The 17984-nt window shown below is 34.9% G+C and overlaps 1 protein-coding gene across 1 annotated transcript in view; it reads right to left on the reverse strand.

The window, feature by feature from the left end:
* SEMA3A (semaphorin 3A) overlaps positions 1-8493 on the reverse strand; it is a 299829-nt gene extending 291336 nt beyond the window's left edge. The window contains exon 1 of the mRNA XM_036761139.1: positions 8300-8493. Within this exon, the coding sequence (XP_036617034.1) occupies positions 8300-8411 (112 nt within the window). The 5' untranslated portion in view covers positions 8412-8493. The remainder of the gene's footprint in view (positions 1-8299) is intronic.
* Positions 8494-17984: the final 9491 nt, after the last annotated feature.

Below are 17984 nucleotides of genomic sequence, written 5' to 3' on the forward strand. Positions count from 1 at the left end.
TCAGGAACTACATTGTATTCATTTGTGTATATGCCCCAGCACTTAGCATAATATTTTCATACATAATAGGTGGCTAAAAATGTCTGTTGATTGGATGAATGAACTAAAGTTGATTCAATACTTATGATGTTCAAAGCATCATTATGCAATCTTTGGATTTGGGACAATCTTCCCATCTGTCCTTGCTTTGTATAAAAGAAGGCAGCACAGAATGAAAAAGATGAAGACTGCTCACAGGTCTGGAGAAATAACTCTTCCACCTGGTTTCCATAGCTCTACAGGCACCAGAAGGGGGAAAAAAAGAATACATTTCTAGGAATGAGCTAGAGTACTTCCCTGCATCTCCTCTCTCCAAGAATGTGGTTTTACCCCAAAACGCTTCCTGGATTACTGGGGCTTTCCCCCTTAAAAGATTAACTGCAAAGGAGACTTATGATTAGGTGGATGTGTTACTCTGCCTTTCCCACTGCCCCATCCCCAGACCTTTTCATCTGATGCCATATAATTGGTTCTCTTCTAGAATGGAGGGTAAGATATAGACTCACCTTCTCTACCAAAGTACAAAGTATTTAGATATAATTTGAGCTTTTATTATATTTACTTAATATGGCAATTTATTTAGTGTATTTAAAAGACATAAGGAATATACTCAATTTCTTTTTAGCTGCGTTTGAATTTTAGAACTGAATAAATGAACCTTCATGGATATAGATTTTCAATTAAACTCCCTGTAGTGTGAAACTCCTGAAAATATGACTTATTTTTCTCATGAACAGTCAGAATGATCATAGTTTTTTAGCTAGTACCACATCTATATGATATCATTGAAAAGTCTCCTTTTCCACGGCCTATCTCTTGCAAGCAGTGGAAAATTGGAAATACTGGTCCGCCTACATATAAGGTCATGTATGATTTAGACTATCAATAAAAAAGATGACTGAAATAGTTTGCCCTGTTTAATTCTACTACAAATATATAGTAGTAAGCTTGCAGATAATGCGAAATCATCTGTACTTCTGTAATATAAATATATTTAATTATGACTATATACATATATGTATATGCACGTATGTGTATGTGTGCATGTGTATATAAACAAATACATATAAATAGGTTTTAAAGTAAACTCTTTCACAAGTTTTACACTAAGCAATAATCTTAAACTTACTCATTCTTTATATTTATCACCATGATTTTCTTTTTGCTTGTCTTCTTTCCCTAGCTCTATTATAAATTGTGTATTTTCCGATCCTGGGTCTGACAGAATCCAGCTTTGTTAATGTTTGGAAACAGTGTCAGAATTCCTTGTTTACACAAATGTTTATATCTTGGCAATGGTCAGATGGAGTGGATGGAAACTTTCAGAATTATTTGTGTCAGGAAGGATGGTGGATGTTCCCATATGTTTAATTAAGGGCAAGTAATTACAAAGAAACTATAAGTTAGAGAGGAATAACAGGGAGCTATTCTTTTTGAAACACACTTATTTCATTTTTCCTAAAAACTTCCTGTTTCTTATCTGGCTACTCTGTAATCACATAGGATGTAAAACTTGGTGTCAAAAGGAAGACTATTTTACAACACTTAAGCATGTTTAACAAATCATGGTAAAAACAAAGGCATTTTCACTTCAGCATACCAAGTGTCTTGAAATTATATACATGAAAAATATATTTTCCTATATACTCAATATATTTTTCAGCCACAGCTGAACTGTGGTAAGATTTGAACCATAATAAAGTAGCAAAACTAACACAAAGCAAATTCTTTAGCAAGTTGTACTTGAGCCAACAACCCTATCTTTTGCTATTGGGTCTCCACGCAGAACTGTATATTTATCCTATTTTCTTGACCATTTCCCAACTAATGAAACAACTGTCACAAATTGCTACTGCCACCTATTAGTGAAAACAGAGAACTGCAAATCCTGATAGTTCATTTTTAACTTGGACCATATGGGGGGGAAGTCATCTCACTAATCACACACGCCCTACTATGTTAGAATCTCAGCTAATGTCTCAATGTGTATGTCAAACACACAGATGTATATTTCATATGCTAGCTAAAAACTTTGATATTGTCACAAGCAAAGAAAGATTTTTCTTATAACTACAAAAAGATTGATAGAGCGTGGCGTTTCAGGGACTTTTCTTTTGTGCATGTTGATTTGTAGGAAAGGAAAGAACACGCATTTATTAAGCACCTACTCTGTGCCAGGCACTATGCTAAGAGCCTCTTGGTTTTGATACAAATGTCCAATTTCTAATATTAACATGTAGTCAACATATCATATGTGTATATTTCAATGTACACTGTATACATATATATATTTTCTTTATATATACACACACATATGTTTATATGTATGTACTGAAATACATAGGAAGAGGGGAAAGGAGAGAAAGAGACAGCAAATAAGGAAGAGGAGGAAAAAGTAAACTATAAAAATAAGCAAAAGAAATAGCAGCTGAAAAAGGACAGAAATTTCAATGTGCCAGATATAGGATAAATATTCTATTCAAAAGCACCTCTGGTACTGGTATGATATGGAATGGATTAAAGGGATCCAAATTAATCACTGTTGGCATACTACAGACTTAAATAATTCCCCAAAAGTTTGAATGGTAGTTTGAGAGTCTTGTCTTTTTGGGATTTACAATTTGAAAATTTGAAAACAGGAAAATATGAATAAAATATGAAGCACAACTTAATTCACATCTCCCCTCTGAAGCCCATGACAACTTAATAAAAAAGGAAATGAAATTTGAGTACAAATTAAAAATGCAAAAGGGAAAATTCACTTAATGTTATTAAATTCAGGATATACATATAATACATTGTATCTATGCTGATAAAAACTTTATCTTTTGAAATTAAGAAACTGTCCTTTGCTTTTATAGGAATTATTTGTAACTATATTAACCATATCAGTAAGTATGACATAAGAAGAAAATATTTCAATTATTAATGCTATCAATAAAATAATGGCTAATTTATATAGCACTTGAAGTTTTGCAAAGCTCTTTATAAATATTAACTCGTTCTATCCCTGTACCAACCCTGTAAGGTAAGTAGAATTACTACCCCATTTTACTGATGTGGAAACTGAAGTTGACAAATGTTAAGTGACTTACTTGCCTGTGGTCACACAGCTAGTAAGTTCCTAAGGCAGCATTTGAAATCAAGACTTCAGGACACACAGAACCATCGACCTACTTCCTAATCAGAATAATCAACATTTTTTTGTGTGTTTGATTTAATTAAATAATGAACATGTTAATATGTTTCATAATTTGAGTTATAAATCTGTTTATAACTTGTTAGTACATGATTTAGTACAAATAACAGGAACATTGGAATCCAAAGACCCGAATTCAAGTCCCAGTTCTTCAATGAACAACCAATACCTTGGGCAAATAATTTAGCTTTTCTAGATTTGTTTCCTTGTTTGTAAAATAAAGAGCTGGTCTTTAGATGATGTTTGAGGTTTCTTTTCACTCTAGGTTCCATGATAATAGGAAAGGGAGTGTTTCCAAGTTCTTAGCCCCCTAGAATGGCAGGTATTAAACTACCAGGCACACATCTATTGGTAATTCATACCTTGCTGACCCAATACTGGGTGGAGTAGTATCAATTACCCCTGTGTGAGAATGGGAAGAGAAAGAAGAATGGGAAGAGGGTGTGTGGGTGGTAGATATTTTCTCTGGGTCATTAGTTCAGATCTGGTTTAGGCTTCTAGTGACTAACAGTCAATGTCAAGTGGGTTAGTGGCTTAAGTGAAAAGTGGAAAGACTCTGTGGTCTCAATCACATGCCTACTTGCCAGAGTCTATCCTACAGAAACCACATAATGTCAATATGGTTGAGGGCTATAAGCAAAGTTGCTAAGGATTAGACTTTTACTGGCACCCTTGAGCTAGGTTGGGAGCAGTGTGAGGGAGCATCTATTATTGTAAGGACTATGTTTGTTGGAGTGGATGAATAATCCCCTTCCCCCTTCTCCCACCAACATTCAGGGCTTTTAACTAGATACTTGAAGAATACCAAATATTCTTAAAAGCTGATTGTCATTTAAAAGAAAGAAATGACCTCCTAAATGTAGGTCAGAAAATTTTAATCAGCACTTAAAAATGATACCAAGTGAAAATGCATGACTTTATATTTTTTTTGGGGGCACAGTGGCTAGTTCCAAATTCATGAATTACTGGCTGCTACCATGAATTACATTAATTTCTTAAATTTTACCATTGGCAAGTTCCTTATGAAAATCCACACAGGGATTTTCAAATGTCAGGTTTCTTTCAAATATAAGGATAATGAGGCAACATGGCACAGTGGATTTGGAATCAAAGTCCCTGGGCTCAAATCCATCCTCAATCACTTAGAATTTGGTATGGCTCACATATACTTCTTGCCTTCATGTTTTTAGAAAACCTATCATCTTTATCTTAATTCTTTGGGAGCCAGACTGTACCTCAGGCCTAGGCTGCATATTGCAGAGACTAACCATACCTTTTACTTGTACCTTTCAGTGAGCAAACTGTTGCCATAATCAGTGGCCAGGTAGATTAGGAGACTTATTTTCATAAAGTTAAAGAACACATATGCTTCACATGAAGGTATCTTTCATGTATATCATAACTCTAGGGGAAAGAGAAAGGTTTTAGAGATCTGAAAGGAAGCCAAGAAGTTGTACTACTGAATTTGTGTGGAATATTTTTCCAATTACTTGTTCAGAAGTATTATACTTTCACTGAGCAATGAGAAAGGGGGTAACACCCATTCCTCATAAAATCCACTACAGTAATTTTCTATGAACAAGTACTATTCATTTAGCAAATAGATGAATATGAAATACTTTCATTTACCATGTTCTCTCATTTTAAAAGATTTTAGGGTTTTTTGGGGGGAGGGAGATTTGTAAAATTATGTAATACAATAAAAACCTTAAAAGAAAACCCCATGAATGAAACTACCATTTACTTTATTGGTGTTACTAACCAAGAAAGAAATACTTTTGAAGCTAAGGTTACAGTCATTGACTTACACTTTGGTCTCACTTGATCACTATCATATTGAGGACTGAATACAGTACATATTAGTGCTTTCTCTCTGTCTCTGTCTCTGTCTGTCTCTCTTTCAAGAACAGTTCATTAGACAGAATGGTGAAATAGACATCACTTTAAAAACCTGAAGTTTTGTTCCATTTCCTTATCATTTCTATTAGTTTTTTGGCCCTCAAGTACTCACTCTATTATATTTTCCAAAAAAGATGACTTTATAGTATTTCAGATGTGGAATTTAAACAATTTTGAGGGAGGTAAAGAACAGTTACAGAATGCTAGTTCCAGAGAAGTATTTCAACATTTAGCCATATTAAAGATGTTTAAGGAAAAGAAGACATAATCTCTGGATGAGATCCCTTGAATGTAAAGTGCCTGTGATTGCTGAGACTTGTAGCCTTCTCATAAGTACCTTCCCCACAAGGAATTCAAATCAAACAGGTTCAGAGGAAAGAGTTATTATAACGTTTTTTTTTTCCTAATCTATCACTTCTCCAGAAGGTTCTGAAAGCATCTTTTAAGTCCCCTCCCCCTCTGCTGGATACTGAAGGAAGCCCCTGTTACCATATATTTACTAAAAATCCCTTCTTTTCCTACCTTACCATCTTCATTTGTCCTGTCAAATACCTTTCATCTGCTGCAAGGCCAGGTGATAAGACAAGTGGAAAGTGAATATTAGAACTGTGTGTAGTTAACTGAAACTTCTTCTTAGCAACCTGAGCAATGACTGAGTTTATAGTGGATCTTTGAAAACAAGTGACCATGGGAAATTAGGGTTGGCAGGGATTTAACCCTTCATGAATCATGCTGGAATATTTTTAGGAGCAAGCATTGACTGTTTTAACTGTGTTTGACATCTAATTAGCCAGAAGAAGAAAAAGTAGCTAGAAGTCCCAATTATTCTTTGGAAATAAAGTATAGACAATTGGATATAAGTCATTTACTTTGAAAAAAAAGTATACATGTAAGGAAAAAAAGGTAATGACAGCTCAACAAAATGACAGAAGAAAAATTGCTAGACACATTCCTTTTATTCTTCTTGCTCTTGTTCATTTCACAGTTTATTTTACTAAATTGCCAAGCACTGGGCATATAAATAGAACTGTTAGGTAACTGAAGGGTGGGTTTTCTAATTGTGGGTAGGATAATACAAATTAGTTCCACTACTGAGAAATGATTTTCATGAAAGAGCAATAGAAACACTATATCAAGATGTGCTTCCTGTTTATTCAGAGAGTTTTAAAGCATACACACTAAATTGCTATTCTCATTTAATGATGGTCTTTTATTACAGGGGGAATTGGTTCCCTGTAAAATGGAGGATAATCTATTGCCATGGAAATGTGTTATCTTTCTCTTTCCTGAAAGAATTGGGGGGGGGGGTGCAGAGTTAACAACTTACTGTGCTTTTCCAATTTGTACAAGAAATTGTTGAATGTACATTTTTGAAGCCAGAAGCACCAACTAGATAAAGATTATACAATCATAGAATCTATTCATGATTTTGAATTTCATGACATCAAAATTCTAGCACAGGACATCTTTGAGTCAAAATCTCAAACAGCACTTATTTGTGAGAAGTAACAACTTGAATAAAGTAGTTTACCAATATAAGACATTGAAACTTGTAAGGAGTGAAAAGATAAAGCAAATACTGATATAATATCAAATGACAAAATGCCATATAGTTAGGGAAATAACTTGAAATAGTAAATTAATTTATATTTATGAAAAAAGAATGAGTAGACATTATATGATCAATACAAAACAATTTACTTAACAGGGAAAGTGTCATATATATATATACATATAATATATATATACATATATTTATGTATTACATAACTCTTCCTTTAATTAAATGATTACTTTGAAATTCCCAATTCAATATCCAAGAATACATTTAAACCTTAAAAAGAGTTGTTCAAAAATGCACAATTTCTTTATAATAATTAAACAAGAACACGTTTAATAGGTGTTTAATTTTCTAATCTAAAGTGTGAAAATGACAACTCTCCTCTCTGTGAGGTGTTTTTTTTTTCACACAAGTGCATTCAGAAAGACAGATTTTCCCCATTATGTGAAAATGAAAGAACATATTTCTGCTGGCATGAAAATAATATACAGTAGACAGACAAACTGACAGATATCCATATCCAAAGACTCAAACATTCTCTCCTTTACATTATAGGGTGAAATAGGACATTATGGGAGGCTATTGCCCCACCCCCAGCTAAGGAAATCTGAGAATCATAAGAAATCAACACCTTAAGAAGAATAAACTACTTGGGTTAAAATAGTTTCATCTTCTACTCCATCTTGAATAATTCTTGAATTCTGAAAATGTTCTTTTTAAGCTGTATGTGCATATTTTGAATCTACGCTACTATATTTGACATATCTGGTTATAAAATTTACTGAGACAGATACATGTACTGTCTTACAAAATTCCATGTTAAAATTGTCCAAATGGACATAAAGGTAATTACTGAAAAATTCTGCAATGTATTCCTTGTGTGCTATTTACATTGCCTATAAATCAAAACTTGCTGTTCCAGCTATGTAACTAGCTGGTGATGTATCTTTAATTACTACTGAAACACACATAAAATGAAAATAGCATTTTCTTTCAAAGCCTTTAGCAGTACATCAATTAGCCAAATACACAATCTTTTGTACAATCATAACACCCTTTACAGAAGCTAGTCTGTTCCCTCCAGTTTATATTCTCTTGGCAAAACCACCATCTACTGCTTATGTTAAGCATCTGATTGTCAGATTTGTACAAACTGAATATTCATGACAGAGAATTAACCACTTAATGCCTAAAAAGTAAGAAAATGCAAAACTGCCATGACAGGTATTATAAAGGTACAACCCACACACCTACAGAGAAGAAAAGCCAGCTTTGCAACAAAATTTTACAATATTTTAGGGGGGTAAAGGCACGAAAAAAGGGAAGGTAACATATCATTGCCAATATATATCAGCATGTCCTAGGCATACAATTCTCTCCTGAAAACGTGATTAAGTGCTCTTTGTTTGCATTTAAATTGTCAGACTCTGAGCATGAGGCATGCTTTTAAAAAAGTGTTTCAATCATTTCCTTTATCTCCCCCTCTCTCCATATACATATATTAACACAGGCTCTCACATGTCAACAAACGAAAGGTTTTGAAGAAAGGAAATAAAGAACCTGAATGAACCAAAGAAGGAGAAGCAAAGAAAATGATTTACCTTTATAGGATAATTTCAGTCTTGGCACATTATTCTTCACATTTTGATAGTTTGCTCTTGCAGCTAGTAATACTCCCCAGAAAAGATAGGCAATCCTCCGGAGCCAAACCATGCTGAAGACAGTGTAGGTCCTCCCGCGGCTTCAGTGTTCTATCCTGTAGAGTGCAGCCACAGAAGTTCAAACAATCTGGAAACTGGAGGTAACAGGTGATTTGGGTCAGTTTCATTCATAAATGCAGACAATCAAGACCTCATGGCAATTCTAACATCTCTTCTTCTGTAACAGTCACTGGAGCAGAGAAACTTCAAACCCTCCAAAAAAAAAAAATGAGGCAGGCACTGGATAATGAGGCACAACTGTTGTGTGGAAAGAAAAAAAAATTAACAAGGGCTGCTGCAGTGGTGCTTAAGGAGCAGTCCCTTTTATCTACGCTACTCTGATAGCCGGTGGCAGAAGCTAATCCTGCTCTCTGCTTCATTCGGCTCTGTGGCAACAGAATGAAAGGAAAACAGAGAGAGACTGAGAGGAGAGAGAGACTACGGGAGAGAGAGAGAGAGAGAGGGAGAGAGAGAGAGAGAGAGGGAGAGAGAGAGAGAGAGAGGGGGAGAGAGGGAGAGAGGGAGAGGGAGAGAGAGAGAGAGAGAGAGGAGAGAGAGAGAGACTGTGAGAGACGGAGATCGAGAATGAGAAAGAGCAAGAGAGAGAGAGAGAGAGAGAGAGAGAGAGAGAGAGAGAGAGAGAGAGAAACTGAGCAGCAGCACACCGACTTTTCCTGTACACATGCAGGAGAGAGATGACACAAGATCCCACAGACAGGTTTTCCCAACACTCACTAGACTAGCTGACAATGGGAGAACAGGCAAGCTCAACCCACTCCCCTTCCCTGCTGTCACACAACACATGCAAAAAACATCTACCAGAGATTAGAGGAGGGAACATAAACCTCCAGCGTGCTTGTGAAAGGCATGTAGCTATAAATTTACTTCCCAAGGCATAGACTATTTAATAGCCATTTTTGGGTGCAATTTTGATGAAAAAAATCTGAATTCTGCTACCTACATAAATAATAGCCCATGTGTGTTGTATAATCCTGCTAGGATGTATGCACAGTAAAAAGAGAAGGAAAACAACAACAACAACCTGAGTCCTTTCCATCAATGTAAGTTTGCCATTGGAGATTTTAAAATCTTGTAAGAGAACATCCCACCAACCCCTCCCACTCACAGCTTCCCCACCTCCCCAATTTCAGTGAAGAAATTCCAAGAAAAGCCTATTTCAACAATCAGTTCAAGACAAGTATAGGTCCACTGGGAATTATAAATTACAACAGGGGATTCTCAAAAGGATTCTCTGAATTTAAAAATGTCTACAGTTTTCCAGCTTCTGGAATGCTCTGGATAATATGTTAAATACTATGCATCTCATTAATTAAAACCATTTTTTTCTTGTCTTATCTCAAAGAGCAAAGGAAGACCACAAAGTTCAGTAAATCCCTGCTGAGTGTCAAGGACTAATAAAAAGAATTTCCTCCCCCCCCCCCTTTTCTTTCCACCCCCAATTCCATTTCTTGACCTGAGGAACGGTTACTAAACTTTCTATGGCATGCATAATATATGTATTCAAGCACCAAGCCATCATTTTCTAAACTAGTATACTGTGTGAGCAGGTTAATTCTTTACCCCTTCCTCCCCAAATAATCTCAGGTTAAATACCACACAGGTACTTTGAGATAGTAAATACTCAGATCTTGCAACTTTGCTTTTTCTTCTTTCCTTTTAAAGTATACACTAATGGGCTGTTTGCTTTATTTCTGAATTCAAAGGCAAGTTCACACTTTACATAGGGAGGGGAAGGGTTTTTGTTGTGTTGCTGTTTGTTCCTGGGTTTCAATTAAAAATGTAAACACATACAATGAAAGACTTTAGTTCTTTTATAATGGAAGACCTAAGTGTTTAGTCATCAACACTTTCTCATTACTCTATAATCTGCAGGGTAGTGGAAAAAGGGCAAGAATTTGGGGGTATGGTGAGGAGTGGGACAGACAGGTGGTGAGGAAAGTGTTCTCTTTATTCACAAGATTAATCCATTAAGCTGACCTTGTTGCATCTGACATATAGTAAGTCTATTGAGAAGGCAGTAGTGGTAAGACAGTATAATCCCAAAATACGTTGATTTTAGTGATTTACACACTTGCCATCCTGAACACTTTCATGTTCCAGGCAGTGAACTGAAGCTACAAAATAACCAGAGAAGCCTATCAGTTTTCCAAGGATTAATTCCTATAGACTGTTACCCAGTAAAGGAATTCCTGTCACCTTGGGATTATTTGGAGAACTGCCCTAATGAATTATCCTATTATAGATCAAAAGTAATTAGTGGTTTTATAAATCCCTACTAAAAATACACTCAACTCAGTAGTATTTTCTTTTAGTTGCATTAGTTTAAATGAAGGCAATGATTCTGCAATGATGTTAAGTAAGAGGAGAAAAATTCTATTTTTGTACAAAGTAAAATGAATTAATAGTTCTAAGTTTATTCATTTTTATGCAAAAATCTAACCCTAAAATATTTTTGTGCCCCAAGCAAAAAGGTTTCTTGAAAAACTTAGTATAATAAAAGGTAAAAAGTGACTTAATAGGAGAGAAAGGTCTTCAAACTGAATTTTGAACCAGAGAATATGGACAAACATTTTATTTTTAAGCAGAAATAATCTAAATCAATGTTTGTGTCTGGAATTTAGTATAACCAATGTATATATTACTTTTGAAAGTCCTTTCTTATGTTTATTTACAGTAGGAATTGTTCCTATGTTCCACATTTTAAACCAACTTGAGGTTTTTTATGGGATGTTTGGAAAAAAAAAGATGAATAACTTTATATTTTCTTTTCCATAGTTTTTCAGCTAACAAAACTAGTTAACTGCCAAAGTGTTGTAAAATTTCTGAAAGAAAATGTTTTATTCTTTTTTGTATACCCCCTTGGTACCGAGTATAGTGCCCAGTACACAGCAGATGACCCATGAATGAATGAAAAAGTTGGATTTTCAAATTCTCAAAACTGAAACCCGAGGTGAGGTAAGGAGAAAACAGGAGGAAAGTATGTTAAAAATGAGAACGAACAGGATCAGAATTAAATGGGTTAATTATAAACTTTTTTTTAGGTTTTAAATTATTGTTTCTACTGATTTCTGAAATGACTACATGTCCCACGGAATAATGAAGCCAACAATTATCTTGTCAACACACATGTTTTATGTAATACATGTGTGTATACATACATATATACATATGCATACACACATGCATTATTAAGAATATGAAGGGGACCTTAATTTCATTGATAGAGCGAATACCTGAATGAGGGAACCCTCTCTATCAATGCAAGACTGCCCTGTTTCTGCAACTTCTATTTCTAGAGTTGCTTAGAACAACAGAAAGTAGTTTGCCCTGGAATCATGTAGCAAGTAAGAGACAGAGGTACAAATATTTGTGTTATTACTTATTTTTAAAAGGTTGGCATTGCCCTACATAGACATCACCTCTTCAGTATTTTTTTCTCCTGAAAGTCATTTTCTGAATTTTTCTCCATCTTCAGCCTACCGTATACCAGTAATTTTTCTAACTGTATCATTGCCTCTTAGGTTCTGTTTTCTTTTCCTTCAACCTCAAGTTTTTATATTTTCCAAGCTTTCATATATGGACAATTCATAGCACAGTATCAAATTCAATTGGGTGTCAAACATGATAAAGACAACGGTGACTTTTCTGCCTTAGATATATTAGTATTCTGCCTTTTCTCTACATGGATTGAAATGGAATAAAATGATTTCCCACTTTGGAGAAACTGGTTCTGAAAAAAGATTGTTCACTGCACAATGACTTTTATTTCTAGAGAATGAACTTTTTCAATTTCCACTGATGTATGGAAATCTGGAAGATCCTATCAAAACGGAAAGGCCTTGAATATAGGCTGTGTGGAAGACTAATACATCTGTCCTCCAAGGACTAGTATAGCTAGGTTCAGAGAGAGGCTTGTCATTAGGTTGGCCTCATGGTGATGAATTTTGCAGGCCATAGCAATTCTCCAAGACCATCAACTAAATCATAGAAGAGTCATGATGTGTGTCTGAGAAGGAATTGCTCACATTAACGATGTCCTAGGTTGTTAGAGTAAGAGGTATAATGTTCTATACAGTACAGAGAGGCTAAAACTAAAAAGAGTACTTAAATAGAATTATTCTGTATTCTAACAAATCATTTTTGAGGTAAAATCTACTATTCTTTTTTTTTTCTTTTCTTTTTGGCGGGGGTGGGGGGTGGGGTAGATTTCTTATCTTAGGAAACTCCCTCTTCTACTATTTTAATAAAAATCTCAAACTCTTCTTCAATTTATGGTCTAAGAGAGTTGCCTGGGGGCATTGTCAAAGTGATAATGAGGATAGCTAGTATTTATATAATACTTTAAGGTTTTCAAAGTGCTTTAGATATGTTATCTCATTTGAGCCTCACAACAACCTGGGGGTAGCTGCTATTACTTTCTGTTATTACAGATGAGGAAACAGAGGCTGAGAGGTTTAATGATAAGGGATTTGAACTCTAGGCTTCCTGGGATAAACTGATCACTTAAAATCTCCTCATCATGCTTTTCAACTCTGTCTTGTATGCTTAACACTTTGCCAGATAACCCTATGATAGTCTGGCTGCAGAGTAGGGCACTGAACTTCACTCAAAACTCTCTTTCAGAGAAGGCAGGACCTGGGTGTTCCAACTCATTCTCCATTTTCTATCTGCAGCTCTGATTGGTTTGAACTCCACTAAACAAGCCTGCCTGCCCACACTGCACTGAGAACCTTCCCTTTTATTCCCTTCAACCTCCACTTTGGAGCTTCCTTTTATATGTGGTTTTCTCCCATTAGATTGTAAGCTCCTTCAGGGTAGACACTGTCCTTTTCTTATTTGTACTGCCAGCACTTAGCTTAGTGCCTGGAACCATGGTAGGAACTTAATATGTATTTACAGACTTAAATTGGAAGTCCATGGTTCTATCCACCATGCCACCTATCTAACTCCATTTTATTATTATTCCAACTTTAGAGATGAGGAAATGGAAGACAGGAGGCTAAGTGACCCATCCAGGATCACAGAACTAGTATGTGTCAAAGTAATGACTTTAACCCATGTTGGCCCAATACCTAGGTCAGTCCTCTACACAGAACTCCACACTGCTACACAGGAAATGATTTTGTTCATTTCACTAATGAATTTTGCCTACTAATGAAAAATTAGTGGAAATGAAAACAAACTTTTCAATTTTTATATTTGCCTCAATGCTTAGTTCTGTGATATATGTATATAATATTCAATTTTTTTTAATACACTAAATTGAGAAAGGCAAACAGCAAGTTTTAAAGAAACTTTAATGAACCAAATACTGTTTGGTAGCCTCCCCTTTAGTACAAAAGCCTCAAAGTTCTATCATTGTCAGGTGAAAATATTGTTTTTAATTGTTGCAAATAGAACCTAAGAAGTTAGGAAGCATCAGTGTTATTCAAGAGATTTGATTTGCAAAACACTTAAGTCAACATACTCTTCTAAACATGTTTGCAGCTCCCTTCAGTTATTTGCTTGTTGTTTTAGTTAATAGACATAGTCTCTACCTAGAGGGCATGCCATCCTTAGAAGCAGACTTGATCTTTAAGAGAAAGATCATGTTATGAGTTTCAAAGTAAGTTGGTTAACGAGTTCTTCCAAGGAACTAGACTATAAAAAAAAAACACAATCGTAATAACAAACAAACCAAAATTCAGTAATCTTCCCAAGGTGTGTTTCTTTTGAGTCATGTGAAAATCATACACAGTTACCCTGCAACATCTGCTATTACCATTTTTCTTTCCTTGTATTTTTTCCTTCTCAACTCAAATGCTTTATTAGTATAAGAGAGAGGCAGCAAATGAATAAAATTATAGAAAATGTCACTGTCAAATATTTGCCCCAAATCTGACATAAGGAAGAAAGAATTTTTAATGGGACATTTTTCTGATACAGGGAATTGGAAATATAAGAGTTTTAAAAAAAATTATTGATACATCTTGTTTTCACATTGACTATATTTCCTTCTGTACCCGATGCCAGTCATCCCTTACAAAAAAACCCTTTTTAAAAAGGAGTTCTAGGGAAAAAAAATGTGTGGGTACAAACATCCTTTGTAAAATCTAAAAAGATTAAAGTTAAGTGGGAAAAACCCCACTAAATTGTTGGTTCTTCATTGTGTCAGGCCAAAAATGATAGTTATTTGAGAATTTCCAAGATACTGGAAGCCATAGGATAGCAGGTAAATTGCAATAGTTAAGAAAACAGGGTTGAACTTATAATAATTTGACCCCTGTGAATGCTTTTAGTGCCAGCAATATGTGAAAGCGTGTGTGTTGGGAGGAGGAGTTGGCGAGATACAAAGGGAATTCAATCTCTAAGGAAGCATTAACTCTCTCCCCCTCTCTCTGATGAATAGAGATTTCAGTAAAACATGCATGTCCCTCCTTTGGACTGAACTTGTAACAGTTTGAGAAAGGCTCTCCTTATGCTATTTTCCTGTTTTCTCCTGTGACATCATTGTTCAAAATACTTTAAGGTAAACAGGGACTCAGAGGAAGAAAGACCCCTTCTGTTCTCAAGGAAGAGGAGCGAGAAATGTTTAACTCAAGGCAAAGTTAAAGCAGAACTGGGCCAATTAGTCACAAATTCTTGGCTGTATAAACTTAAGGATGGGTTAAACAAATAAATGTATCAGCATTTCCAATGGACAAAAAAAATTCTTGGAGGAAAGTGCTGAAACCCTATGTTAGATCCTAGCTTTTCAGCCTTGAGTAATTTCTAAAGTTGGAGTGGAGTGAGAGAGTGGGGGTCAGGTTGGGGTGGGGAGTGACAGAGAAAGGAGAGATACAAGACAGTAAAAGTGATGGTTGGGTTCCAAATTGCACTGGCTAACATCCAGCTCTAGAAAAAGAAATTATCTTCTGCCACAGTCACCCTCTTGTCTATCGGTTTCCTAATTCCATCACGTTTTTCAACATTTCAAAATGTTTTGCAGATGGACCTTTCCCTTCTCTTTCCCCCTATTTAAAGCCCTTGTCATTATTATAGATACTTTGGGGAACTGAGTGCCAAGAAAATAAAGTCTCCGGAAGTTTGGGGTTTTATCATCTAAATAATTAGACTCCAAAATATAACCCAGAAAATACCTGTTACTTTTATGAGATTATCTGCACCTCAAATAAAATGGAACAAGACCTTGTTCAAGCGAGACAAAAATCCCATTGTTAATACTGATCAGTACAGACTAGGCAGTGAGGAGGAAAAAATGAGGCCTCTGCGGAATACAAATGAAGAAAGCAGGTTGGTTGTTGGGTGTTTTAAGTTATTAGTCTTGTGCCTTCAATAACTGAACATCAACAATTTTCTTATCAAATTAAAAAAAAATAAGAGAGAAAAGAAAACAGAATAGTCCTAAGAATTGTTTCACAGCAGTTCATAAAAGTGGTACAAAGGGTTTTCCTGTTACCAGTTGAAAGAAATGCTTTACCTCAAATATGTTTACCATAATCTCAATATTCTTCGAAGTGCTTTACTGCTTTTAAAAACACTTGAAACTGCTTGAATTACATTGCTAACAAGAGGGAAGAGCATGCTAAAACCTAGAATAAACCACCTTCAAAGGGTTTATTATGATGGCAAAGCATGCTGTTTAGCAGACTCAAAATTCTATGATACAGTCTGCCTTGTTATGAAGATTTTCTTCTGATAAATTGCTCTAACTGAAAAAGCAATATCTCATTCCAAAAGAGTTCTTAAGTTCTAAACAATATGTGACCTTATATAGTATATACTTCCCTTCCTCATGTTAAAAAAAAATGGAGGGTGGAGCCTTGGGTGTTACATGCAAGGCTGCAATTCAGAGTAATGGCTCTAAGAGCAGCTGTCACCTTATGGAAAAGCTCTCTTAAAAGTTAACTGTTTTTCAATGTTAGAAGTAAATTAAGAACACATAGAAAAGTTTTGTTTTTTCCCTCCTGTTCACTTAACAAATCCTTACTTTGCTTAAGATTTCTGAGTATTTAAAGTTTCCCCCATGTGTATTATATGACAAAAAACAAAAACAAAACTCTATTTTCCCTTCACTCTAAATCCTCCTAAATTCCAAATTCCAATTCCAAAATGGTCTGCACCATGAGATTTGCCTAAGTCATTATTCATCAGTAAAATGTAACATAATTATTACTTTGTCTATTTTTTTTTAGGATTCATGAATGGATTTGGTGATAGAAAGCAATCTAAAGACAGAAAACATATCTGATATATAGTTTTAAAATTTTCCCTTTTGTAGTTCAATAATCACATCTACTACAACTGTTCTCACAAAACAGATTAGAGTTTCCAATCTATTAGGTTAAACCTTATTCTCCTAATGCCTGTTACTTATAGGAAAAAAAAATCCACATTGGCTTATTTTTCAGAAACATACGTGAAACATATACTTTTGAATGCATATACTTGTGGGCATGTCATCTGACATTTTTGACAATCAGTTTGACTCTCTCTCCTACTTCTTCCCTCCCTCCTCTTTCTCCCTTTCTTTCTCCCTTTTCTTCTCCTCATACATCCATACATCAGCTTGTTACTACATAATTAATTAAGCAAAGGAGTTTATTTTGATTCTCCAAGGAATTAAAAGAATCAATGTGTAGAATTTTAAGCAAAGCTGAAAAAAATCAGACTGAAGCAAACTGTCCATTCATTTCACTGTCAGCAAATATCTGCAGGTGTTTCCATTGGTTGCCACAACCTGCATAATACTCAGTCTAATCCAGATACAAGAGACATAATAATCTTGATGCTTTTCTACTGTCCCAGAGACTAAAAGAAAACGTGATATGAAATAAAAAGATACTGAAAATCCAAATAATTCCTGGAGTTTCAATTATGGTCATGAACTAAAAGATGATCTTGATAGCTAATCAGCATATCAAGAGCTATTAGTCCTATATTAGTCTCCTTAGTCATAAAGGCCCCAATAAGGGATAGCATAGACATCGAGTAACTAGGTGATATGGTGAATAGTCAAGAAGAATTCAATTTGAATCTTGCCTCAGACTACTTGTATGATGGGGGGCAAGTCACTTAACCTCTGTTAGACTGAGTTTCCTCATTTGTAAACTGAGGAAAATAGCAACTACTTCACAGGATTTTTGTGAGGATAGAATTACATATATATGTATATGTACATATATGTGTGTGTATGTGTACACATATGTATATAACTTCCTGTCTATACATATAGCACTTTGTAAAACTCAAAATGATATATAAATGCTAGGTATTATTATAATTATGGTATGAAGAGACAACAATATGCTTCTTGGCTTCAAAAAATCACCAAAATATAATTTGTACAAACTTAAATCTTGTTTCCTGTTTTTACTAACCAGTATTGAAACTTATCCTTTGTCTTCTTTCCTGAGACTTCAGCTTTTGATGATTTCCTTTATACATACTATCTTCATGCTATCCAGGCAATCTACAGTAAAATAATTTTATTTTTCCTTAACTTGAATCATATAACCTCTTATAAAGCCTTGTTTTGTATTTATTTTAGCTTTATCTTTTTTAAAGTTTATACCTGTATAAATAT

Source organism: Trichosurus vulpecula, chromosome 5 (genome assembly GCF_011100635.1).
Source record: "Trichosurus vulpecula isolate mTriVul1 chromosome 5, mTriVul1.pri, whole genome shotgun sequence".
Classification (NCBI taxonomy): domain Eukaryota; kingdom Metazoa; phylum Chordata; class Mammalia; order Diprotodontia; family Phalangeridae; genus Trichosurus; species Trichosurus vulpecula.